General features: G+C 31.3%; 1 protein-coding gene across 15 annotated transcripts in view; it reads left to right on the forward strand.

Moving 5' to 3' along the window:
- Window positions 1-27,696, forward strand: part of LOC130899560 (nuclear receptor coactivator 3) — a 414,140-nt gene that overhangs the window by 299,181 nt on the left and 87,263 nt on the right. Inside the window, exons 1-2 of one of the 15 annotated variants that reach the window (XM_057809635.1) lie at window positions 16,062-16,131; window positions 21,751-21,789. The exons of 12 other annotated variants lie outside the window; for them this stretch is intronic. Coding sequence is in view for 1 of the 3 variants with exons in the window: in XM_057809601.1 (XP_057665584.1) it covers window positions 3,615-3,670 (56 nt within the window). In the remaining 2 variants the exon portion in view is untranslated. Of the gene's footprint in view, window positions 1-3,614; window positions 3,671-16,049; window positions 16,132-21,750; window positions 21,790-27,696 lie in introns of those variants that run through there. 2 more of the 15 variants (XM_057809601.1, XM_057809653.1) reach the window with 2 other exon arrangements.

Here is a 27,696-nt window from a genome sequence, read left to right on the forward strand (position 1 = left end):
AATGACCGATGCGACAATTAACGAAAAATTTTACGTAATCACCCAGTGTTTTTGCCATATAAACGTCTTATGAGAAAAGCTATTTTATCGTTACTTCTATTGGGTGAAGAAAAAATTTATATTAAAGATAGCATTTACTATCCCCAATTTCTCTTACCCTATTTCTCTTACATGTGTAATGAGCAAAATAATTGAAAAAATAATCGACAAAAGATTATTATGGACACGGGCAAAAGCAACCTAATAGTAGAGTGGTTAAAGATAAGGAAGATCAACGTTAGACAATATCATGAATGCGAAATTAATGAAGCGTTTGAACTAAAAAGTAAATGCTCAGACATTACTAGAGCCTTTGACACCGCCTGGCATGATTATAAAATTGAACAGTTATAGTTGGAATATACAAAGCCTATTCTCCATCAGAAACTTTCTTCAAGAAAGGTTGTTCAAAATCAAAGTAAACTATACAATATCTTACTTAAAACTTCGCAAAAACAGTATTCAACAATGTTTAGTACTGAGCCCGACCCTAATCATAGTAGCAACGAAGTATCAAAACTGCCTCTGAAATCACGTTTATATGACGACGACCTGGTCATTTACTGTAAGACTAGCAACCTTAAAAATAGCCACTTTAGAACATTGGACAAAAATAAGCTTCATCTTTTTAAGTGAAAAATCTAAAAACATCATTTCCTTGAAGAAGAAAACTTCAGAGCGCGCAGTTCGTCAATCTAAACCTGCAGGGAAATATTTGTAGACTAAAACTTCTGTTACATTTTTGGACCTTTAACTAACCTCTCAACTAGAAATGCCACATAAACAATCTTTTTCTGACATGTAAAAAACGATTGAAATTCTTAAAAGTTCTTAGGGTGCAAACTATTTTATGTACGAATTAAGAATTACCTAACAATACAATACTACTCACTACCAGAATGCCATACCAATAGCTCATTCCCATCCCACCCTGGCAAATTAAAACTTCAGCCTGTATCACCAGTCTTTCGTCCCTCGACAAATATTCTATGAACCTTAACATTATAAAATCTTTACTAAGTAGCATATTAGAAAAGTTCCCTAATTACCTTCACATTTACATTGACGCTTCAATGTCCTCCAATAATGTCGGAGTAGCCGAAGTGAAAACAACCTCGACTCTTATATTCAAACTTTCATCAACTGCTCTATTTACTCAGCAGGACTGTATGCACTAATGACGCTAATGACCCACGCGGTCGATGTATATTACCATATACAAAAAGTATGTAGTTAAACATTTCTTTATCGCCTCGTACTTATATAAGTCAGTTTATACAACCGCCGTATTGAATTTGTAAAATTGGAAAACACCAAGAAATATTTTCTCTATATTTCCATATGTTATTAATTCGCTTGCCTAATAATTCAACACTCTAGTAACAAAAAAATGCTGAAAAGGAAGCGGTTCGTAAAACAAGAATAACAACATTATATCACAATTCATTATACTGTTAGTCCATGTTACGTTTATTGATGCAAAAGATAAATATTTCTCTTATAATACCACATACTTATCAATGAGATAAAGAAAGACAACAACTATGTTTCGTACAGCGTTGTCAACTTCAAATTTGATACTTATACTTGGAAATCAACCCAAAATTATTTATAAGTATTATCCATAATATGTCACAACCTTCAATTGGTTTGCTTACATTTTGATTGTGTTACGAATCGCTAAGATTAGATTAAGATATGACGTTTTTTTCGAACAAGACAGGTATGGTTTGAATTAGTGATATGCTTTGAAAGATAACATAATGAATATATTATATAAGGATTATTCATGAACGATGTTCTGTTTTTTGTTATGAAATCACCTCGTACGAAATATGCTGCTCATTTTTCGATCAAATACGACAAAATTGTCGAGTTTGCAGTTATTTTATGAATATCAGTTTATAAACTATGTTTCCCTTTCTTGTACCATATCAGTAATAGGATTTAAGAGACCTTCCAATTCTGCCTGTGTTGTGTTTTTAATAATAATAATAATAAAACAGAAGAGACCTACACCTTAAAGGCAAACGTTGACAGTCTATACTAGTAATTTTCGGTGGATTGCCATTGCCTTTGCCATCGGCAGGTAGGATGTCAAAAGACATAGCACTACATTACAACGACCACTACAAGTACTCGTATCGAAAAGTACATTTGTAAAAATGAAATAAAATTTTGAATAGACTTGTTTAATCAGTAAATTCCAAATTTTGTTCCTAACAAATCATTTGTATGAAGATATCCACAAGTTTGATCGTTTTTCATTTGTAATATGAAGTATGGAAGTATGGTAATGATACAATTTTCTTGTAAAACATATTCCAAAGCTTTTGATGCGATTTAACCGATGCTAAGTGTTCCAGTTGGTATGTAACTACTTAATTCAGATTTATTTACATAACTTTGTCTACTGGCAACCATTTTCTGAAGTAAATTTAGAAACACCCACGTAAACGTTTCTAATTTTCTATCTAAATAAAAATTAAGTCAAAAGTAGAAAAAGATTTACATCATAGACCGCTGTTTAAATTCTATTATTTATGTTAATCAACTACCAAAATTGCTGATATCCTAGAACTTCTTGATTTGTTCAATTTCATTTATAGCATATTGATACATAGCAATTGTTACAAATCGTGATGCTACACATAAATCTTTAAATTTTCTTGATTATCCGTTATTCCTTATAGGTAAGTTATATCGATTGATCTCCCTTTTACCTTTAAACAATACTGGTTTAACGGCTACCATACATTATCTTCCTTATTGTAACAGTAAATATTTAGCGGGTCTCAAAAAAATGAATTTGTTGAATTAAAAGTGACACACTATTGGATAGCAAAATTTATATTTTGGTCTCATAGAACATATATGGGTTTCTAGTTACTATGAGTAAACTTAAAAGGAAGGCCAATAAAAGCTAGTTCTTATTACAGCATTGAAACATTTTTTCGAGATGGTTCACACACCTTACCTGACAGATGTGCCGCGAGTTATGAAAAAGAAATTCATACATTTTAAGAAAGGACATTTTCAAATAAGTGTATTCAAAGTATCTGAAAGTTTCCATGTAAAATTATTTTCTTGTAAACATAGTGTAATGATTAATGGACAAAGAAAAATTGTACCTAAGAATCATCGAAATTCGCGATGACGGTGTAATATTATAGCCGTTTAATAATTACTTCACACATAATTTGAAAATCAAATCCACGCTACTATATATTTTACTTGTTTATGTGTAAACTGCTTATTTTAATTGAAAATGTTCTAGTCTGTTTTCATTGATTGTTGGCTACAGAACTATTACTTGATAATTATAAAGATGTAGATTTGTCAAACTGATATATAAATAGTCTGAATTTCTTCAAATATATTTTTACATAATGTCGAACTAACAATTGTAAAAAATACATTTCGTTTAAATTATCAGATAACTTGGTTGTTATCAACATGAAGATATTGTCATTTTACATCAACATTAACTTTATTAGTGACACTTGAAATATTTCGCTAGTTGTATAAATATTAATTGTTGTAATTTAGTTTAATATATACCATTTTTTTTTCAGGTAAGTCCCGCCATCATGTTTCTAGAACAGTCAACTCTACGGTCGACGACGGAAAGGTTCGAAAATTAATATAATACTAGTTTGTGAAAGAACATCCTTTATGAACCTATGTAAAACTAATTAATATAATAACAGTCTATAACAAAGTTAAGTCGATTGAAACGAAACGTTTTATCTTAAAGCTCAGGTCTCGGTATAATGCACCTGTCGGGTGAAAAACAATGAATGAAACACAAAATGAGAAATTTTTACCACGAAATGTATGTGTTGATCATTTATTCGTATACCAATGAACCTTAATCAAGGTTATCAAATTTCCTAATTCATGTATGATTTACGTGGCATCAATTCTATAAATTTCAAATAACAATCCGTGTTATTTGGACGAATGTTAGATTCTATTCACACTCAGTTTCACTTGATACACTTACCCCGATTATCATATATTAATCAACTATTTTTTCTTTCAACTATATCAATAATTTGGATCTTGAGCTCATCCCCAATTAATTTATTTTATTGCTTATTTAGTTTTTCTTGTATAGTTGTAGTTTCATGGATAATTTTTTTTTTTCAATAATAATTTGATTGGTATTCCATCAGTAGTGTAATGCATTACTCTTATTTTATTTTAAGACATTATTCACGACTTTATTTATTGTAATGCTGAGAGAGATCACATCATTTGTACTTCTCATCTACTCGTGTCTTTCTTCCATGTAACTATTTTTTTGGTAAAATCCGTCTTATTGGTCTTTGGTCTACTTTGAATGAAGTAGTTTGACGCTCATGTTAAAATCAAAATCTTTATCGCTTAAAATTAAAATTTACCGCGTACGTAAAACAAAAGCTGGATTATCAGAAATGCTAGTAGATCAAAATCTATTGTATTAATAAATGAAGAAATGAAATTTTACTAATTGTTTTAAATCGTGGGTTTATTTCTTAAAATTAGACTCAAATTGTCTCAACAGTTTAAACAAATGTTTGTATCTACAATTTCAATAACACCTTCTACTTCCAAGTGTTGGAAGGAAAAACAGCAAATACTGGAGTTCTCTCTGAATAAGGTTTTTATAAATGGATTGATAGTTGTGTATTATTTCAGAACGGGGAAGCGATGCAATAGATATGAAAAAGAATCATTTCAATGCTTTCTTCAAATCTGTTTAACTTTCTAACCAAATACAATTTTTTAGTAGAATTGTTTATTGAAGATAAATGAAGGTAAATTATCAAATATTCATTATTCTCATAGTTTTTTTATCCTTCGAATGACTGTTTAATTTCTTCTTAGTTACTAATGATTAATGTTAATAAAAAAGTTGAATTTTACAGTGGTTCGTAACGAAATTAGATGTATACATAAGTATATGTTGCCTTGAAACATAATAAGCGACGTTTATACAAATTTAATTGTGCTCACCGATGAAAAGAGACGAAACGTTAATTAATTCTATGTTTAGACTATGTAGCGGAACGTCTACCAGTCTGTTCATCCACTGATGCAAAATTTCGCAGTAGTCTCTTTTATTTTGTCAGTGAAATTTTATAATTAATTTTAGTTATTATTAATAAATCAAGAAAAAGACACCAAACATAGATATTTTTCCAACAAATTTTTGTTATATGTAAATCAAAAATTTAAAAAAAAAATGAGTTTTTTCAAGGAATTTTAAAGTATATTATAATTTTGTGAACCTAAATATATATACACTTTTCTTAAACCCTTTTATATGTTTTTGTTCTAAATCGTCCTGATTTTAAGTCCCTTCTGATTTAAAATTGGTTTTCACACCATGTAATAAATTTAACGTTTCAACCTGATTTTAAGTCTATCAAAAAAATAACTTTGCGATATATATTTGACTCTCATTTTTAGATCTTTTTTATAATTGTATATGAATGTATATGAATTATATATAAAAATCCTCTTGTTCTTGTATTTGATTCTTTTACAAGAATTTTCGAATTTATATAATTGATTTTTAAAGAAATCAAATACACAAAAAGAGAATTTTTACAAATGATTCACATACATAGGAACGAGAAAATTGAAAATGATAAAAAAGATCTAAACAATTTGAGTTAGAATTAAACAATACTTATTTTGTGGTATAACAAATGAGAGAAAATTATTTTTATTTTGAGAATCATATTGCAGGTCATGTCTTCATTTGTATAATTATGCAAGTTGTTTAATATCAAGTCATATTTTGATAAAAGTTGAAACGTCAAAAAATTTATACCATTTTCAACAACTAATTTTTAATTAGAAGAACCGTCATAAAAATTAGAAGACAACGAAAATCAAAACGATTTAGCAACAAAAAGACCAAAATATGAAGATTCGCTTCATTATTCTTTCTTTTACTTTTGCAGAAATAACATAGTCTTGAAACAATATATATTATGTACTTTTCCAAAAAAAAAAAAGATGGTTAATCACTTAGTTGCATCTCATTATTTTGAGAGCCATTATGATTTTTGATAATAAACTGAGTAATTGTGGTTGTGCAAAGAAAATATCATCTTACATCAGACATGTTGGTAGACAAAATAATCAAAATGTTCAATAAAATACTTTCAAGAGTGTGGAAATAATTAGTACTGTATAATTTATTGACATATTCTGTGTACAGAATTGGACATATTTTCTCATTTCATTCAATGTATGCGTAATTTCAAATTTGGCAACCAGCATTGAACTCCATTATGCTTAACAAGATAAAAGTTGGGTTTATTTATCTATCCGTTGTTCATATCTGTTAAATTTTGAATTTCCCACCTCTTCACTAGCAAGACTATTTGCTATGCTATTTCTTACAAGAGACATCTTTTATTGGACTCTCGTCAAAATTTGAACAAGATCTTGTGCTTTGAGAAGAAAATGCAAAATCACGTGTGTTCATTAAACATTATTTTTGCGGAAAAGTTACCATTACTCAAATCAAGACTAAGATTGGAAGATAAATACTATGGGAACACTGCACCATCGATTTCAATGATAATAAAGTGAGATATTGAACCAGTTGAAGTATCTACACCTGAAACAATCGATCAAAACTGCAAGACAGCTTGGATGCCTTAATTATTTCACTTTCCACTCTTTTGGGCACTAGAAAGAAGGGTGTCACGTTTGCTCACAATAGAACGTAATCGTGTGACAAGTTCGAAAAAGTAGTTTGTGTTATTCAACTGCAATATGGATAAGTTTACCGGCTTTTTTTCAAGGCGAACGGAACATGTATCTGCTACAGCCGAACAGAGACTCAACATTATTCAAAACATTGGGTAAAAGAATGGTAATAAGTGTGGATAAAAATACGAATGTGATTTGACTGAAGGATAACTTTTCAGATGTTGACAACATTTTGGTACGGTGATTACTCTATTAGTGTTCTCCATGTTTCCAATATCATTTGAAAAAATTTTACATAAATTTGGCAAATAGTAATATTCATATTAATAAAACTGGTTCCGCGCTTGGGAAAAAATTGAGGAAAAATAAATTGTTTTAATTGAATATTATTTTTCACGCGAAAAAACAATTGAAGAACCGAGGACCCGCTACGTAAATATTATTCCTAAGTGGTGATGAGTTCCGGGACCGCCATTTACCAAAATCTGTGTCCCAGTACTTACAGATCGTCTAATAAAAAACTTGCTGTATCGAATCAACTAAATATTAAAACCGAACTGGTATTTTGCATGAAAGTTTACATATGAAAAAACGATTTGCAAGGTGGAAGTTTTTAATTAGAAACTGATACTAGGAAATCGATTCACTTCAATTTACAAAGCACGATTCTGATCCCACATAATCTCAACCATTATTTATGAACAATATAAATCCTTTATTTCATTAAATATTTTCAGCAACATCAATATATTTTCAACTCGTTTCATGAAATACCTAACTGTTCGATGTTTTTAGATCACATATCACCACGTTAAATTATTTATTTTTAATCCGGTTTTGTTTTACCTTATCAAATTCTTGGAATATTTTAAATATGAAAACAAAGATATCGTCTCTCAGGTATATTATTAACCATATTTAAATATTTAACTCTATAATATATTTTAACATTTCTATATATCGTGTTACTGCCTAAGAGAAACCAGCTAAAGTCTACTCGTGATACCCTGAGAAATAATTTATATATTTTTTCGAACATCATGACCATACATGACAATATCAAAGTGCAACCTTGGACCTTGTTCTTACGAAAACAATTTTTTTCTTGTATTTTTCGTAGATTGGCCAAAATGGCGCAATAATGTATTCAACAACAAATTGCGTTTAGGGCACATTACGATTATAGGAGAGTGACGTAAAATTGAATTTGCTGTTATAAGGCACGTACTCTGTTTGGCGGGCTATATAATATAATGATTCACCAATTTTGTTAATTCGCGGCAGACAGCTGGGCGATATATTCATGTTATCACTTAATTGCCTTACATGAATGGACGTCCTTTTACAACAAGACAATATATGTCTACATACTGCCCGTCGAATTATGGAGGTCCTCCAAGAAGCTGCTGTTAATGTTTCACCGTAGCTACCGTCCGTAATATAATGGGAAGGCGACTATCCAATGTTAATCTTCTTAGACAGACTCTGGAACAGTTAATTTCGTAAGTTACGACTTGTTTGGAACTAGGTGCCTCAAGAATGCATCGATCACCTTCTTTTGTCGAGTTGTGTACAGGAATGTATTCAGGTTACTGAGTTGTAAAACATATTAAAATTGTATTAGTACATGTTAATAAAATTTAATTTTTGATACCATTACCAAAAATTGAGGATCGATAAATTACGTTCTGGCTGTAACACTTCTAATTTCGCGTTGTAAATTAGAGTAGATAAATATATACTGCTAGAAGATGACGTTAAATTAATGGAAATATTTACCGATTCAAAATAGTCATTCTGTTCTGGGCATCGACTGCCCACAAGATGCAAGGTTGTACGCTATCGTTTATCAAGGTTCTCGGCTGCTGGATAAGCTTATATAGTAACACTTAGCCGCGTACGGTTCTTAGACTGTATTCGAATAAAAATAAACAGGTGAAGTTCCATGTAACGGGGAAGCATTAGTTGAGGTGATTAGATTGAAAAATGATTCCTAAGGCAAACTAATATTCAAGTGAAATATAGTTAAAATAACTGAATAACACGCTTTCATAGTTGAACTAAGAAGTGAAAAATAACAAGATAATAAAAGTCAGTGTTCCAAAAGCGAATTTAACCAAAGAAACATAAATATATGGTTATTTTATTTACTTGAAACCTTTTAGAATTTATTGCCCTTTAACGCGACTGTCTCATACAGCAGGTTTTAGTATCTTGTTCCGCTTTCAACGTAGGTACACACTTTTAAACGCTTATTGATACCCGCTCCGCAAAATTGGTACTAACTAAAACTAACTTCTATACATAAAAGTTTTTTCATTATACATACGATTGTCGAGTAGTCTGAGAAGGCAATAAATGTTGGACCAAGGTTTCAAAACAAAATTCAACTAACTAATTTTTCTCAAACTGCCAGTACAGTTAAGTATAATTATGATTTGTTATATAAACACAATTTTATATTTATAAATACATAGTAGCCAAACTGCAAACTTGAGAATTTGTGTACTTTATATAAATACGATTAGTATAGTAGTATTTAAGAAGCATATGCGGTCAGATAATTGGAATTGGTATGACTGATTGCCTTGCAACAAAATATTTACAGCTATATTTAGAAATTGATAATTAATCTATATATTATTTTGTAGGATTTTCATGTTCATTTATTTAGAAATTTCTTTTCTCCTAATCTGTGTTATAACTTATTAGATTGTGAGTTGTATTTACGTCTTTGTCTTCGAAATTGTATAAAAATGCAAATGTGAAAATTGTGAAAATGAGCCACATTTTTGCATAGATTGCTTAGCTCAACCCAGTCATAATGTTAATCTTTACAACAGTGATTTTTCAAATAATGATTGAACTATTCTGACAGTGACAGTGAAATTTCATTGTGAATTACTGTACATAAAGATGGACCAATAGCTACCCAAGTTTAAAACAGGTTCCAATATGACAGAAAATGAATGGAATACATGTTTCTTTCAACTTAATTATGTTCTATTAGACTCTCTTTCATCTTGGTTTCACTTTATGCTATTTATTTCCTCACCAATACTCCTTTTTCGGTTATTTAATTACAGTTAATTAACTTTTGTTTCCGATCTCTCTAAATTTTCCTATTAATTTTACATATGTATACGAAAGCGCCGAGTTTTATATATTATTAGAAAGAGAAATTCACGAAATATAGTAATTTCATTGTAAACACATTAACCTTCCAATCTACCGAGTGTAAATAAAATGAGTTGTCTTTTAATGTTTGAGTATTTCTTAAACTGTTCCATTGGATCCCTGTCTGTCTTACCAATCAACTGCTACGTTTAAACAGTAGCAGAAATCTGTTTCTGTTCTGTTTTTGATTTTTGTTGGTGTTAATAATGCTTTAGATAATAACAGCTCAAAACTCAATTTGAGACAACTTGATTGAGTGGTAGTTTGAGCTCTACTATAATAAAATGGATCGAAGCAGCAATTTGAAGCTTTGTGTATAGCTTTTTGAGACTTTTCACTGACGCTTGCATAAAGTTTTTTGCGAACGTACTCTATTTACTATATGAGTCTCGGAACTCATGAACCGCAGTGAAATAATAAACACAACTTTTGATGGATCAGCTCTCTTTATGTTCTCCATCCATTTCTTTGATTTGTAACCCAGGAAGGCATAATGAAAAATAACTTTCCGTTTGCCGTAATAGTTACATTTAAAGATGATTTTCTAATAACTGAGTTGGAATATCAATTTGGGGCGTGATCTTCATACACATAGGTTCCGGCTATGGAACGAGGTAAGAAGATCTGTCTCTTGAGGAGTTTAACTCTCAAATGGGTCCATCTGAAAGCGAAAAATCAATAACTTTTCACAAAAGTGCTCGCAAGAAAATCAATTTAAAATTAATACTTTATAGGTATAAAACTCGAACTTTTCTCTAATATTTTTTATATTATATATACAATACAATTACAATTTTATTTCTTGAATTTGTTAGTTGAGGGAAAAGAAATATATTCTTTCTCTTTTTAATGTCCCATTCTAACAACTTTCGGCGCTTTGTTACATATTTCCGAATTTTGATACAGTAAGTACATAATAAAATTTCGCAATAGTACGGACACTCTTTACACACAGTACATAATAAAGTTTTGCAATAGTACGAACACTCTTTACACACAGAAAAAGTTGAGTAAGCCTTGAGCAGATCAGCACTGACCGGCCATTGTGACCTATGCCTCGTATGTCGTCGCAAACTTTAAGACTGTCATGAAAATTTAGGTGTTGCAAGTTAAAAAATAAAAACTGGTAATATTTATCATTGCTTATAGTGTTGGTTTGTAACATTAAATTATGATATTCGACGTTTTTGTTGAATTTTCTCTTATTTTTCTATTTTAATTTCTGTTTATGTTAGGTAAAAGTCGTTGTTTATTTATTAGGATGCAAATAATACACGCTTAACACGCAATGATTGAAAAAACTGATTTTGTTACGGACTAAAATGTTAATAACCGCTACGCAAGAAATCAGCAATAAAATGAAAACAGGAAATAGACTAAACAATTCACGATTGTAGCCTGTATCAAGTTGACACGTGTACAATTTTGCCACTAATCGGGGAAGCATTGATGTTTTTCGAGATGTTTAGCTTTTTTTATATTTACTTAACAACAACCCTTTCGTACTTTTTACCATTACTGAGTACAAACAAAACTAAATTCAGTTTGCTCAAGAGAAAGAGCTGCTAAGAACAAATTTATAAAGTATACACGATGATATATAAAATTATTAATTTACATATAAGTAAAAAGTAATATGTACAGTTTTTGAACAAGTCTGCATTTAAATATCACGATATAAGTATGTTCGTGAGATTTTTAATTTATCAGAGAATTACTGAAAATAATATTACTTTTGATATCGATGGAATTATGGAGAAATGTAATCGACAAACTACTAGTAGGTGCCTAGCTATTAGATTATAAATCGGCAAAAACCATATAAAACATATATGATGAAGGATTTATATTTTTGACGTATCCTTTTTGGACGCTCGTTTTATTTTAGTCAAAATATTCTCCATTGGGATCAATACACTTTTTCGAACATGTAAACCAAATTTTCGCGAGCCGTTTTCTATCTCGATTAGGGTATTCATTTCCTGCCACTACAAACAACACTAATGAACATTATTTGTGATTGATGTTATGTGCAACATTGTAAATTTTACACTGAAAATATCAGTGACAATCATTGATGCCAAGACTAAAAAAATGAAATAGCAGCCCGTAGTTGTGAGTTACTGTATGTAAATGGTAATAGACAAATGAAATTAGATAAAAAAAGAAGTTCCACATATTTGTTCGTTTTGCCACTTATTGTACTTAATTCGCCTTTTGAGTAGTTTTTTCCTATAATTATTTTTCTATCAATTTTTTTTCAAGGAATAACCAAAAATAACCACAAGCAGTTCCATAGAATATGAGCGGATTATAAAAAAATGTGAGAGTTCGAGTCTCGTGGACACAAGAGTACTAATAGTTACTGTAAATACTTTTATGTGAAAGTTTGGATGTTAGTGTTACTCAATCGCTATAATTATATTGTTGTGGATATTGCTGATGTAAGTGTCATTTGAACTCCAGTATTGAATCTTAATTTCTTGCTTTTGTTTGTACTGAGCTAAATTTGCAAATATAGACCTATAATTATTTGACATATATCTCTATATGTTTAAAAAGTTTTTCACATTGAATAAATATATTTTGGATTTAGATGATAATGCTAGAAGATTACACAGTATAATCAGTTTTATTTTTAGGATTATTCCTTTCTAAAATAAATGGGTGTGCCAACTAATACACATGTTAATTGATGTAGGTACCTTTATCCATTTTTTGTTTAACAATAATCACCAAACTGCGGTCAGTATTAGCAAACCATTAAATTCAAGATGTTTTGTTATCCTTGTTCAAGGACATACAATAGGTAGCCAAGTTATTGGAGACAGTACAGATTTTTGTATTTTCTAGTTAGCTGAAAAAATAATTGGTTACAGACATATCTTGGAATTTTTTTTTGTTTATAAACGTACTTTATTAAAATCAACTTTTCACATGAGAGAAGTGGCTTATTTGACTATAAAAGTAAAATATAGATTAAGACAAATTCTTTCTTTGCAGATTATTGCAATTGCAATTCTCGATTAACTTCCTTGGCGATAGCCCGGTCCATAAATTCCAACAAGTTCTGTATAGAAAACCAGTCTTCTAGTTGTTGCAGTAGCCGTCTGTCTAGTACTTTTATATTGGCGCTGCCTAATGTTTAACTCTCTTAACAATGCAATCTGAATAGAAATGATGACTCTCTTCTGTCCACCGCCTCCAGACTGTTCTTGTGAAAAAAATATTTCTTATGATATTATCGTAATCATAATTATTTATTATTTCTCAAATCTGTCACTATAGTTTATTTGTATTATTCCAAAAGATGTTAACAGATTCATACTGTGACTTCATTAACTAACTTTTTAATAATAAATGATTATCAGAATATGTTTTACATAAACAAAGTAGTTGAGATAAAACACCACTGTAGCAGAATATGTTAAAATAATATTTCACCAAAAATTTACAGAATTTGACTCAAGGAATTAGACGAAAAATTTTAACTTGATGGTGAAAAATTGCACAACGATCTCTTCGTTATTTTCTGTAACCATCTTAACATTTTATTAGTTTTTTAATTAATATGATTAAGTGCTGATACTTTTCTTTCGCTGACCTCTAAAAAGCAGCACTGTTTGCTACTCAATTGTATATGACGCTTTTAGGTCTTTAAGCAGATTACTCTAAGTAGTAATTATCCAGTTTGTTCCAAAACCTTCGAAAGCTCTTTTCATTCTCTATTGAAAAATGTTATCGTTTTCATGTTATAATAAAATTAAACCATATGATTACAGATATTCGCTACAATACAGTCAATATTCTAAAAAGAACTATGAATGCTAATGAAGTAATTCTTCACATCAAGCTTCACAAAACTACCTTCTAACCTTATAGCTATTTAAATTAAAATGTTCAGTTTTATAAGATCCGGTTATTGAGCTAAGTATTCTATCGATCCTTGCCTTCCTATTCATCGATTAGAAAATATTACATTAGTAGTATTAGGTATTACCAAGTATTGTGTTAGTGACATGGTGGCCTTCCATCGTGCTGGAACTATATCGCATTCACTCAAAGTTAACTTTCAACCGAATAATAATCGACATTCTAATTACCCCAATAAAAAAGAGACCAATAATATTATCTCCAACAATCCCTGCCCAAACTTTAATCTTTTGAGGGTATTGCGTGTGTTCTTCTCTCATCCAGTGATGATTTTCCGTTGACCATCAGCGGCAATTTTGCTGATTGGCATGACCGTTGAGTGAAAAATAATATTGTTTTCTAACATGTCCATTATTTGTTCACAAAAATTAATAAAACATGAAGATCATCTTCCATGAACTTTTGAGTAGATATAATTGTAGAGATACATTTTATTTTTTTAAATATGTTTACTTACGATGTATGATTAGCATTGGTTGTAGTGGATGCCTGTCTACTCGATGTGTGTGGATTTTCCTCAAACACAACCATTAATTTGATTTCATCAGTCAAAACATGGGCATCTGCTTTTTTAATTTTTAATCTACCATACATGACCAAACTCACAAAACTGCTTCTCTATTTTACCAATTGTTTCTTGGAGTATCGGTGGTAAATCAGGAAATATGTCATGAAGCAGACTATTGTGTTCGGGTTTTATCTCCGTAATAAATCATTTGTAAAACTGTTCTATTATGGATTTATTTTTTTGAATTTAAGTTAACCAATTTCAAACTAACATCATAATTCTGTCAACTTATAATTAAAAAACAATTTGCTAAACCATTTTAAACAAACTAATATTGCCACGGAAACTCATAACTGTATTTTTCATGAATCCAAACTAAAAATCTCAGTATATTATAGTTCTGTGATCATAATCTATTTTTCTAAATTGCTGCAATAAATTTGAGAACGATAACATTTTTAAATAGGAAATGAATGGATATTTCAAAAGAAATATTTGGGGCATTTGAAAAATTGGGGAGTTGTACCTGTTGATTCCAAAGGGTTTGAGGGTAGTGATCGCATTTTCACTTTGAAGATTATCAATTTAGAATTTAAATTTGATATTTAGATTTGATTTTTCATGAATTTGTACCGTAACCGATGAATTTGTAATTTGGCGATTGTTTTTGTAAAAGTTTCAATATTTGGTGCAGATTTTGGCTACATGAACTAAAAACCTGTAGGTTCGATATACAATATCAACATAAATAAAGTTTAAATATCTGGTGATAACAAAAAAAAGTTTAATATGTATTAAGGAATTCAAACTATATAAATCTTCATCTTATTGTTTGTATTTTTATTAAAAGATTTTTGTTTCCATTCACTTGTACCGATACATTTTTTGTGAAATATTTGGAATCAGTTTATCTCTATAAACCATATAAATAGGAAAAAAAATTTCTATCTATCATGAATAAAAAAATGTCCAAATAATTTATGTAAAATAATAAAGAATAAATTTTTTAAATTGATAATGGCTTTTTTTAGATTGATGAAATAGATTGTACTTTAATACTCATGTGATAAGTGATCTATTATATATCAGGCTTGTCAGTGTCAGGTAATATTTTGATAAGCGAAAATTGGGTCAAAACATCAACATTTATTCAAGAAAATAAATGGCTATGACAATAAAATAAAAAATGTTGCATTCTGCTTTATCTAATACTATTAATTATTTCCTTTAAATGTTTGCTTTTATGAGTTATTCATATAATTTTACTTAAATGTAGCAACAACATTCACCCACTTTCTTACCTATCAATGATTCTGAACATATTCAGAACTGATAACAATACAATAATTTAATAACTTTAACCTTAAATCCCATCTATTGTCAATAGAATAATTGCTTGGCTGGCACGTAACCATGCCGTAAAATTTTATCACTAGATATTTGTGTCAAAAACATTCATCACTTTTTTGTAACAGTATTATTCTTTATTTCATTTTTGCCGCTGATATTCCATATGCTCTTGGAAAAAAATTATTTAACCAAAACAATAATTAGAACGAATTTTGATAAAAAATTTTATCGCTTTGATATCTCATTTGCTTATTTAGAGGTATTAAATCCAAATTAAGATAATATCACATTACATTGTTTTAATTCCATTATAACAATATACTGGTTGCTGAACAGTTTAGGTGTTACTCAAACAGTGTAACCTGGGTTATTGTGTATGGAAAAGGATACTTTCGTATCAATTATAGGTGAGAAAAACGATTTAAAATATTTTATCAATTCGAATATTTCGTATTGTCATTCGTCAACCATTCTAACCTTGTATTATATCGTGAGTTAATAGAATTATAGAATTATAACAATTTATTTGGAATAATTTTTTTCCAAGATGTAGCGTATTGTAGCTACTTAAGGTTAGGTCAGAATCAAAGGATAAAAATTTAGGAAAATCGAGATATATACTTTACCACCTACAAAATAACTTATTTCCACTACCGAAGGTTCCAATCCACCTTTCTTTTTCAGTTACTATTGAACTTGAGTACCAGACTTACAATAAGTTTTAAATATTTTCGTAGTTTCGTACGTGCTGGAGCTGTGCTAGAATTGGCAACATCTTTAGTCCTAGAGCATTGGTGAATGCTCTTATTTGAGACGGCTTCAGGAATATTAGTTCTCCACTTTCGATGGGTCAAACTATATTATATCAAACGTAAAATCTCGTTTCTAGGATCGGATATAGTAGACTCTTATTCAAGTGCTCGGCTGTGGTTTTCAGTTGCTCTTTCAAGTGATTTCTTCCTAGGAAACAGAATAGTTTTGATCCAGTGAATAAAGTCTGAGCCCCCTTTTTAGTCAAATTATTTGCTTTTTTGTTCCCGTGCTAGCACCCAGATTAGAAAAACATTGCTTTAATTGTCTTATTCATTCAGTGTTTCTAGACATTATGTAATCAACTTATTATATAGAATTATCTGTGATATAATTGCTTTTATTGCTACATTGTCAGAGGGGGATACTGTATCTCTTTACAGTATAAATTGGATTATTCACACCTTCAAATAGCTTAAACCTCCACTTCGAAACTGCATGTTCTTAAGTGACCTTTATTTAAAAGTTATCTTTAGTAAAATAAAGTCAATTACAAACATTATTTAACTACTCCTATTTGGAAATAAGATATGAAGGGTGTCTCGTGAATATTGTCGGTTAAATCGTAAATTAAAGTATCGTATTCTTTAGTTTCAACCCATCGTTCAGCAAGCTCTTTCAGACCCTGATAAAACTTTTTGGACTAAATACTGGATGTGATAGTAGTGCGATACCCTCAAATTCCTCTACCTTATTCCTCGTAACTTTCGTAATATGTGGTTTAGAATTGCCTTGTAAGAGAACCCGCTTTCAGCTAACTTAACCTGGATATTTCTCCGATCAAACCTCATACATTCGCATCTGCTGTCCACTATACACCTCGGCATTGACAGATGTGCTATTTGGAATAATTCCAAAGTACTATACTACACCTTCATAATTCCCCCAGACACACATCAAAACTATCCCACGCAAGTGGTCAATCTGAGCACTAACGATCTTTAAGCGTCAAATGTCTACTATTTAAATAATTAATCCGATTCTGTGTTGTTCGCTCATTAAATATTTATTATAGAAACTCACTGCGTAGTCAACAAACAAATAGAGAATGATTAAAAGAAAGTGAAGCGATTGTACTCTTTATAGAATTAGAGACTAATCTCAACGACATGAGGCGTAGAAATTTTCACATATAAAAATAGACATTACTTATGAGACACCCTCTGTAATTATGCCTGTTTGAGATACAAAAAAAATAGAATAACTTTGAAAGTTTTATATTTGATTTATTATACACTTTGTATAACTATGAACTTGATCTAAATATGACACTATTATTACAAACTCGAAATTATGCCATAGATGATATTAAGAAATTAAATGTTGTACTGATTGCGTGAAATAACTGAATATTATAAAAAGTGATTTCATAGTCGCTTGAAGCTGGTTCGGATTGGTTGTATTGAACCTTGAATATTTTATCACTAGTTTTTATTTAAAATATGAACTATTGCAATAAATTTATTTTACACTATGTTCTTTAGGTAATTGAGACTGAGTAATCGATTTTTATTATTTTAACCGCCATTCTAGACAAAAGATCTCGAAATAAACAGTTGAGATTACAATTTTTTCTAGACTACAGAAAAAAATATTCAAAATCACATAATCCTACGATGTTTTTTTCTTACGATGTTCCAACTATGATATTGATGTTATTCGGATAAGTAATAATTAGGGATCGCTTAGAAATGAGAAATTTCTGTCCAAGTATCTTGCTGTTGATGATTTACGAGAAAAAGCTTCTTGAGACCCAGAGCCGCCGTAATGTGTCAAAATAATTTAGTAATAGGGTAATTATTTGACTGCATGAATATGGCATATTTTGACTATTTTGTTGTCATACAGTTAACGACATATTAGAAATCGACATTTTTTGAAACATTTAAAGTTATTTTTTAAACTTATATTAATAGGAAGTAACTGAAATTCTTATTAAAAGAAGTACCTCATCCAAAATAAATGTGTAACAGAAATCGAAGGATTTTATTATTTTGTTTTACGACATTAACCATCTTTATTACTGATATGTGGAAAAATTCATAAACATAAATCATGAACTATTGATATTATGTATTTGAAATTTCATGAATCCGACATTGGCTAGACGGTTGATATTTGTCTTCAATTTACTTAAAATAGATGACTTAATTGAGGATTATTCATACTTTCTGTATACCTCGTCAGGTTCAGATCGTTAAGTTAAATCCCAACAATAATAAATTCTTCGCTTTTTGCTATAATTAAAATGTGATACAACAAATTGTTAAAGCAGCGTTTTTATCATAGAATTTGGTAAATATACTTTAAAATTATTTACGTATCCGGAAATCAATAGGCCAATCACTGAGACACAGACTGTTTGGTTTTTCTCGAGCTGAGATTTATTTATATATTTGATCCGTTTCTTTTATTTTTTTTCCAACTATTGACTGTGATTTTGGCAATCAAGATCACAGCAATATGTCTAACCTTCCCTCACTACCAAAAACCAATCCAAATATTCACTCCCCACCTTTATCACATGCTGCAGCTACCTCAGCAAAATCTCCACCGCCTTCTGTGCCCTTACGAGATCAGACCTTCATTATGCCTTCTATCCTTCTATCTACTCAATACAATCTACATGGAAACATATTATCATTCATCCATAATTTCCTAACTGATATAATTTTCAGGGTTTCCGCAAACGGTAAGCTCTCCCTTCCTCATCCACAAAATACTGGCATCCCTCAAGGTTCAGTATTAAGCTTTACTTTATTTATCCTCACAATAAATGAGCTATGTGACAACTTCCTATCTCCCCTAAAATATGTCCAATACGCTGATGACCTAATCATTTATTGCCATAGTAAATACTTCCTCTTTATATGCCAACTGCTCCAAAACGCAATAAATCTACTACAAGAGAGATCCCCATACCTAGGATTATCATTTCTCGAAACAAATCCATGCTGATAAAATTCTCTTGAAGAACATCTATTCACTCACCTCAAATTTTCTTTGATAACCCCCCTCTACCTATTGTGACTCAGTGTAAAATCCTTGGTATGACTTTTGGTTCTCGACTCAAATGGAATCACCATATTCATGACGTAAAAGGCATTTGCCTAGAGAGGCTGAACATAATTAAAACCTTTAGCCACCTTCAATGCTCTAATGAAATTATACTGCTAAGAGTTTACAGAGCTCTTATACGCTCAAAGCTTGACTAAGGTTGTTTTATCTATATGTCCACTTCCAAGTCTAAAACGGACTTATTGAACTCTGTACATAACGCCGCTCTTTGCTTTTGCCTTGGTGCCTTTCGCACAAGCCCCGCCGCTAGTGTCAATGTTGAAGCTAATGAGCCACAACTATCCTTAAGACGATAATCTCTTCTCCTGTCATATGCTGCTAAAATATCTTCCAATCCTTCTAATCCTGTCCATTCGCTACTTACCACCACTTCCGTACCTATCAACTCACGAACAACTGTAAATTCAATCCCTCAATTGCTCGCACCTCTACTCCAAAATTCCAACCTCTCGTTGACCTTTCCACTTTCTTTGCCTTCTTCTCCCCCTTGGATAAAAAATATTCCCATAGTAGATACCTTACTAACCATCTACAATAAACACGAATCCCCTAGCGTTCTTGTAGAAGAAAGCATTCTTGGTAATTCTGCATAAAAAATCTTTCGACCTAATTATCTATACAGATGCCTCCAAAGCTGAATCCGGTGTGGGTTGCGCAGTCACTACAAACCACGAACTCGATAAGTGTAGTGTTTACACTGGTGAACTATACATTATCCTTCAAGCTTTCAAATATATTCCTCCTCCCCATAAACATATCGCCATACAGTCAATCATAACCATATTTACCGACCATCCAATAATCCAAAACATTCCTGATATCTACCGTACTCTCATTGCTCTTGATATAACAGTCTCTCTCATCTGGCTTCTATCGCATACTGGAATTGCTGGAAACGAATGTGCCAATCGCCATGCCAAAGAAGCCACAAAGAATCATCCTGAAATCTCAGTTCAGCTGGCCAATGATCTGAAGATTAACTTCAAACACCTCATTAAAAAATCTTGGCGCGATACATGGAGCAAAAGTACTACAGCACTACACCACATCCACCTATCTACTTCTCACATTTCATTAAACATTTTGAATAGGAGAGAAGCTGTGACAATAAGAAGACTTCGCATCAACCACACGAAACTTACTTACGGTTATTTGATGTCGTCAGAAAATCGTCCTGTCTGCCGAACTTGTCCAGTTCCTGTGACTGTTAAGCACATCCTCACCGACTGCAGAGAATATTCTACCGCATATAAACAGTTTGATATGAAAACCAACCTCAAGGAGACACTTAACACTTACACTTAACAGTCCTCTATTTAACTTATGATTGTTTATGTGTGCCAATGAACAGCGCTGTCGAGGCACGTTAAACTGAAATAAAAAATTGAGGATTAGTCAAGTCGACCACTATACATACTTCTTGAAAGAGGGGTATTTGTTTTTTCCATATAAAAGGTGAAAGTAACAAATTTTGTTTTATAGTGAGCAGAGGTTGTTAACAGAAATTCATTATTTATATTTACATGACTTTTCTTGCTGAAATTGGCATCTTGAAGTTTTCGATGGTGGTGAACCTTGATGTTTCCACTCCTAACTCTGCATTTTGATTTATACATCTTACTGAGTAGAATTTACTGGAAACCATTGGCGATATTCATACTGAACATACTACTACCACTACACCAACACTCACTATTCCACTGATTGGCTTATATTTCTCTAAGTAAGAAGTTAAACTTGAGTTTCTGAGGACGATAACTTGAAACACGCGCCAGACAGTTTTAGTTTTACCTTCAATATCTGAAGACGATAACCTGGTTATCGAAATGCGTGTCAGACACTATAATTATGAGTGTTGGTGTAGTGCGTATATAGTGCGTATTCTCTACATCATACTGATGGATCCCTCGTCACGCGTTGTTCGACACGACCTCTTTTGATATCGAGATATGACTCCCACGAATTCGTAATTGTACTGTAAGCATCCTTCAAATTTGTCAGATTTTAACGCCCTCATATATTTTGAGTAAAAATTCATGCCAACTACTTTGATCAAAAATTGTTCATCAAAAATTATATGTTTTCGGCAAAATTATTTATATAATTAATTAAGTATATTTGGCTTTATTATTTTCCAGGCGACATCACGTGTCTTTAGCCAGCTCCCAACCTAGAAGGTACTGTTAATTAGGTATTCAGTTTTTCACGATCAACCGAGTAGTATAAATACTGTGTAAATAAAATGCGAGAACGAAAATTTGATGATGTTGGAATAAAATTACAAATTAAGAAATTAATAATAATCTAAATAGTAGAATCTAACATACTAACACGGATATGACGGTAAAAAGGTTAACATCTAAAACCGTGATTCCCAATGTGGTCCAGGTGGAGTCGATGGGGATTTACGTTGGGTGTAACAAAACATGGGGGCTCAGCGATTGTTTCTCGTAAAAATTTGGGTGTTCCATATTCCATATTCAGTACAACGCGTCGAGAGTTGGGGTTGCCGTCCCGTCCGCAACGCTTGCCAGGCGTGCAAATTAATATGACTTGTGGTTTATGTGCTTGCAATCTTGCATGAACTTGTTTGATTCTTCACCAATATAAATACGAATTTTAAGAATAAGCGTTACTCATTTGTTTCCGAAATTTAATAGAGAAAAGTGAACGCAAGGTACACTGGATCCAGCAAAATTTTCTAGTCTAGTGGTCTATGAAACAAAAAAGTTTGCTCACCAGTGATATAAAATATGAATCGGGTGGCAAAATTATAAGGAGAGTTTGTTAACTTTTTTGTTGTTTCTCCTACATGTGCCAGTTATAAGTATGATAAGAAATTTTCGAGTAACTAAATTATAAAGTCAATCATTATATTAGATATGAGTCGATGTAAGTAATGACATGACCACGGTCTTCTTGATATGATTGGTTTTCAATGGTTGACAGTTTGCATAAGAACAGTTCACTTTTTTAATCGAGAGAACAAGCTCCTAAAATGAAATAATTTAACATTTAACTTGTACTTATGAGTGTTTACACGCACGTTTCGATTACCATTGTTATAATCTTCAGAGGCTGACGATTGACGTAAGAGAGGTCGAATGGGCGGTAGTTTTATTTTGTTACTAATAAATAAAATATCTATCGAAATACTTATGTGATACAGAATAACTATTTCTGACAAATCCAACTGGTGGTTATACACTCCACTCTATTCATTTTTACTTTATGGTGAGAAAAATACAAATAGCAATCGTTTTCAAAATTAAGAAAGCACTTAATCTCCGCATTATGAGAATTGACCTTAAAATAAAAGAGTTCAAAACCAAAACGGGAATTAACACGAGAAAAATTATTGATGATAAAGAACGAAGTAACAGAAGTAATGAACATATGAATAAATATGAATATGAATAAATAAATATCAAAAAGGAGTAGTGGTTTCACAAAGAATTTTTTCAAAGACAGAATGTAAACAATTTTTAGTGTTCGCCCAAACACCAGAGAATATCTTCAATTCCAGATAATTTTTTAATAGGTAGATGTAGATAGAAATAGACTTTTTAGTATTTGATTGTTTCGTTCAGATTACAATGCGCGTAGACGTCTGAACTTAACATATAATAAGCTCCTTCCACTGCTAGGAATATAATGTGATATTATATACAAATTCGTTGCCCTCCGAAATTTGATATATTGTGTTTGTCATGTTTTACTTGTGAACGATAGTTTTCTTAGTATTATTGTTATTTAGAATTTATGAAATGAATCTTTATTCATCCAAACAACGTCACAAAATCTAATTGAACATAAAATTTCTCATAATTATTATACGTTATGATATTTTATCGCTACCCTGTATACACATTAAAACATATGTGAGTTTGTATAATTATTCTGTATTCTTTTTATTTAACGGAACTTCATTATAAGTAGCTCACATAACATCGAAATTGTTGTCTTTAGTCACGAATCTGCCATGTATGCATATTTGAACGCCACTGATTATTGCTACTATAGTATCATCTTTAGCGCATACATCAACTTTCATTTTTATTCACTTGACAACGAACAATTTTACATCCATCACTTTTAAACTTTCTTATCAATGTGTATACTTGAATTAAGTGATAACAATGGTGAATTCTTTATTTGCGAGATCGGGATGTGTGTATGTTTGGTTAACGGTGATATTTTAGGTATGTATGTGAAACTTGTGAAAGGAATTAATTAACTCAACGGCGTGTACAGGGTTGCCAGATAGGCGATATTGACCTACATTGGTCAGTATTTAAGTTTGTTACGTAAGTTACGGTACGTCCGGTTTTCTGTGAATATTACCTATAAAATATTCATAAGGCAGAAGTTTAATTTTATGTACAATGGTACAATTGTTGGAATTACCAGGTGTTCCAAAAGTTCCTTATACCTTAAAATAGTAGATTGAAATTAAACGACGACATTTTTTTGCCATCATTTTTAAGTAATCAATATTTTTCCCTAAAAGATAGAAAAAAATTTTAACTGAATATTATAATATAATATTATGCCGTATTGAACAAAAAATACATTAGAAAAGCTAATTACATATTGTTAGTTGTAGGTGTAGGGCTGGTTCAATTTCATTTATTTCATCAAAAAAGTTAAATCAAATCATCAATTTGAAATGATATTATATAGACCAATGTCTAAAAATCCACGAAATAAAATGTGCAATTATATTATTTTAAGTATGATTTATAAATTTGATTCATTGTATACATTGATTCTAGATATAAACTAGGTGTGAAAACGCCTGGATCTATTCCAACTAGATTATCGCATACCCTCATATATTGAGACAAGCAGTGACAAGTTTGAACCCGTCTGTCAGTCACTGGATCTTGAGCAAATTATTAAGTACGATTCAAAATAAAAATCAATTTTAAAGAAGCTCACGGAATGTTCAAATTAGTCAGAAATTAGTCAGACGAGAAATAATCGGCGGTATGTCTTTCGAAGTCCGAAGCAGTTGAAAATATACATCTGGACAAACTTGTTCATTCAAATAGAAGATAATCCTAGACATGAATTAAAGGACATTATTACTTTAATGGAGATGATTTCAAATTTCATGCTTTGTTTTCAATAAAATAATTCATCGTAATATTTATGGCATTTCGTACAAGAACTGTTTTTATATTCAACATATAACATTAACATACTTCCAATTAAATCAAAATAATAATTCTCTAAAATAACATGTAGAACAATCTGTGAATATCTTTTCAACACATTTTTGAGGAGACATTAATTTTTAAACTCTGATGAGTCGAATCAAAGTTAAATAAGAGTGTTGATTCCTTTGCTCTAATTCTTTTCCATTTTAACTCAAATCAATTATTTATCATAATTCGATACTTAAACTTATTATGTATAGACTCCACCAGAAATTGACAAATCTGAACCTGTTAAAACATACCTTCTGTAGAATCACCCTTCATGATGGAATTGGATCGTATCGAGCAAAGAGGAAGTGATTAAATACGTGCATTGAAAACAGTTGATCCCAATACAAATTCACAAAGACGTATTTTTGTAGATTTCCTGCGAAAGAAAGCCTCACCTACAGGCTCTTCCAATTTAGTTCCAAAACTACGTAAGGCGAAAGGAAAAATCCAGAGGAAAGGTGTTCTGCAACATGATAACACGGCCAGTCACAGGTCCACAATGGCCCAAGTAGCGAATACCGACGGTTTCCAAAATTTAAAGAACATTTGCGTTGTAATCGATACTCTTCGAAAAATGAAGATCAGTGGTTAACAGAGTTTGAACAACTTCTCTTTCGAGACGAATTAGAAATTCTTGAACATCGGTGGAAAAATTACTATTCTTAATAGAAACTACAATTATTTATTGTGAATGGGTCGAAATGGAGCAAAGAGTTTAGTTTTCTTACATTCAAAGGAACATCCTTAAAATTTAGACGGTTCTGGGTCCAAAACTTGTTTTAATACGTGAAAATCCTTTTTGTTCATGAATCAAATCAATCTATTGATAAAACTAAAGAGTTATGAAGATTATACAGGGTGAGTCGGGAGGAGCGCACCAAACTCTCTTTTGTAGACTTCATTTCTCATCCAGCCCCATTAACAAAAATCTAGTGGTGTGAGGTATGGAGATCTCCACGACCAATCCAACGCCCTGGAAAACGTTCGTCCAAATGTTGCTTGACCTGACGAGCGACATGTGCAGGAGCTCCATAGTACATCTGCATTCTAATATTTACAGGAACATCCTCTAGTAGGCATTGTAATTCATTTTGTAAAAAATTTAGGTAGTTGTCTCCTGTGAGAAGATTCTCCAAAATGAAAGGGCCAATTAAATAATTGTCAACCATACCACACCACACGTTTACAGAAAACCGATGTTGAAAATTGCTTTCGACTGTTGCGTGGGGATTTTCGTCCGACCATACATGATAGTTACGAGTATTATTAATGCCATCACGGATAAATGTAGCTTCATCCGTAAAGAGTATACTCGATACAACACGATGATTATTATTTATCCACCGAGAAAACTCCATACGGTTAGCGTAATCCTCTGGTTGTAGGTGCTGTAATCTCTGTACGTGATAAGGATATAAGCCTTGTTCGTGGAGTGTGTTTATCACCCCTTTTTGTGGAATTCCCGATTGAGTGGCAATTCTCCGTGAGCTAGTAGTTGCATCTTCTTCTACTAGATGCAGAATATTTTTTACTTCTACCAAACCTTGTCGAGTAGTGAGTTTAGATGATATGTTAGCACTGGGAAGCTTATCACCCTCGCACAATTTGTTAAAAACTCTAATAAATACGCTTTTATTAGGATATCTTTGGTGTGGAAAACGTTGACAATATTCTTCAGCAGCAGCTGTAGCATTTCCATTACAGAAACCATAAACAAACACCATATTTGCATATTCTAAATTTGAATAAGTATCTGGTATTTTACAGCATTAACAATCACATAAATTCGAAATTTAACGTTCAGTTACTGTTCACTCCTCACTGACAGTTCATTAAAACGTCAGAATTATCAAATGCCTTTGAGCCTCTAACATGGCATACTTTGATAATGTTAAAATTCAGATATAAGTGGAAAGCTTGATGAACATTTTTAATTACTCCACAACTATGACAATAAAACAGTTTAGCGTGAAAATTTATTAAATTTAACTGAACTGGTATCGAAATCTTAAGATGAATCATCATTATCAATGTCACGAACAACTTGAGCCTTTAGAAATGTTAGTTTTCTAGTTTTCCTCATAAAAGGAATACAGTAATAACATCTTGAATAAATTGAATGTTTCAGTTGTTTGCTTATTTTACGAACCATCACAAAATATTCTGTATTTTGAGGAACGCATTTTCCGGGCTATATTATTTTCAACTTCAGACCATGCTAGCTCTATTGGGTTCAGAACGCAGTGACACGGAGAGAATATTAGTACTAATATTTCACGTGATACCGCTAGACCGTCACAATCTATTTTGTAAATCATTTGGTTTAAATACAACTATTGGTTATTTTTGGACATCTAGAATGACAACTCGCGTTGTTTGGCAAACTTATAAATTTCTGCGGAAAAATTATACTTAATCAGTTGTACAAATTATTCATATAAAACATCAGCACTATTTACTAAGCTCCAGAATACTATTCATTAATCCACATTTAGAAAATGAATGAATTTTTAATACCAAATACTAGATGTTATAATAGTCTTTCATTAGAAAAGTTTCTATCAACTCATGCAATATCACTAGAGCTGATAAAACTGTAGTACATTTGTCAAGTAGACTTTTTTTTAGGAATTACATTTATACAAACCTCTGCATGCTTGAGATATTCAAAGACTAAGTTCTACATCTATTAGTAACTAACTAAAATAATATTTTTTTATCAAGTGATTCTAAATCTATTGACATTTCATAAACTATTGATTGAAGCAATAAAAATATTTTTGTGAATATACATCAACAATAATTCTTTCGCCACTCACACGAAAACATGCTTAATTCCCATCAATTATTTGGGAACGTGGGAACGTGGAA

This window comes from Diorhabda carinulata, chromosome 1 (genome assembly GCF_026250575.1).
Source record: "Diorhabda carinulata isolate Delta chromosome 1, icDioCari1.1, whole genome shotgun sequence".
NCBI classification, from domain to species: domain Eukaryota; kingdom Metazoa; phylum Arthropoda; class Insecta; order Coleoptera; family Chrysomelidae; genus Diorhabda; species Diorhabda carinulata.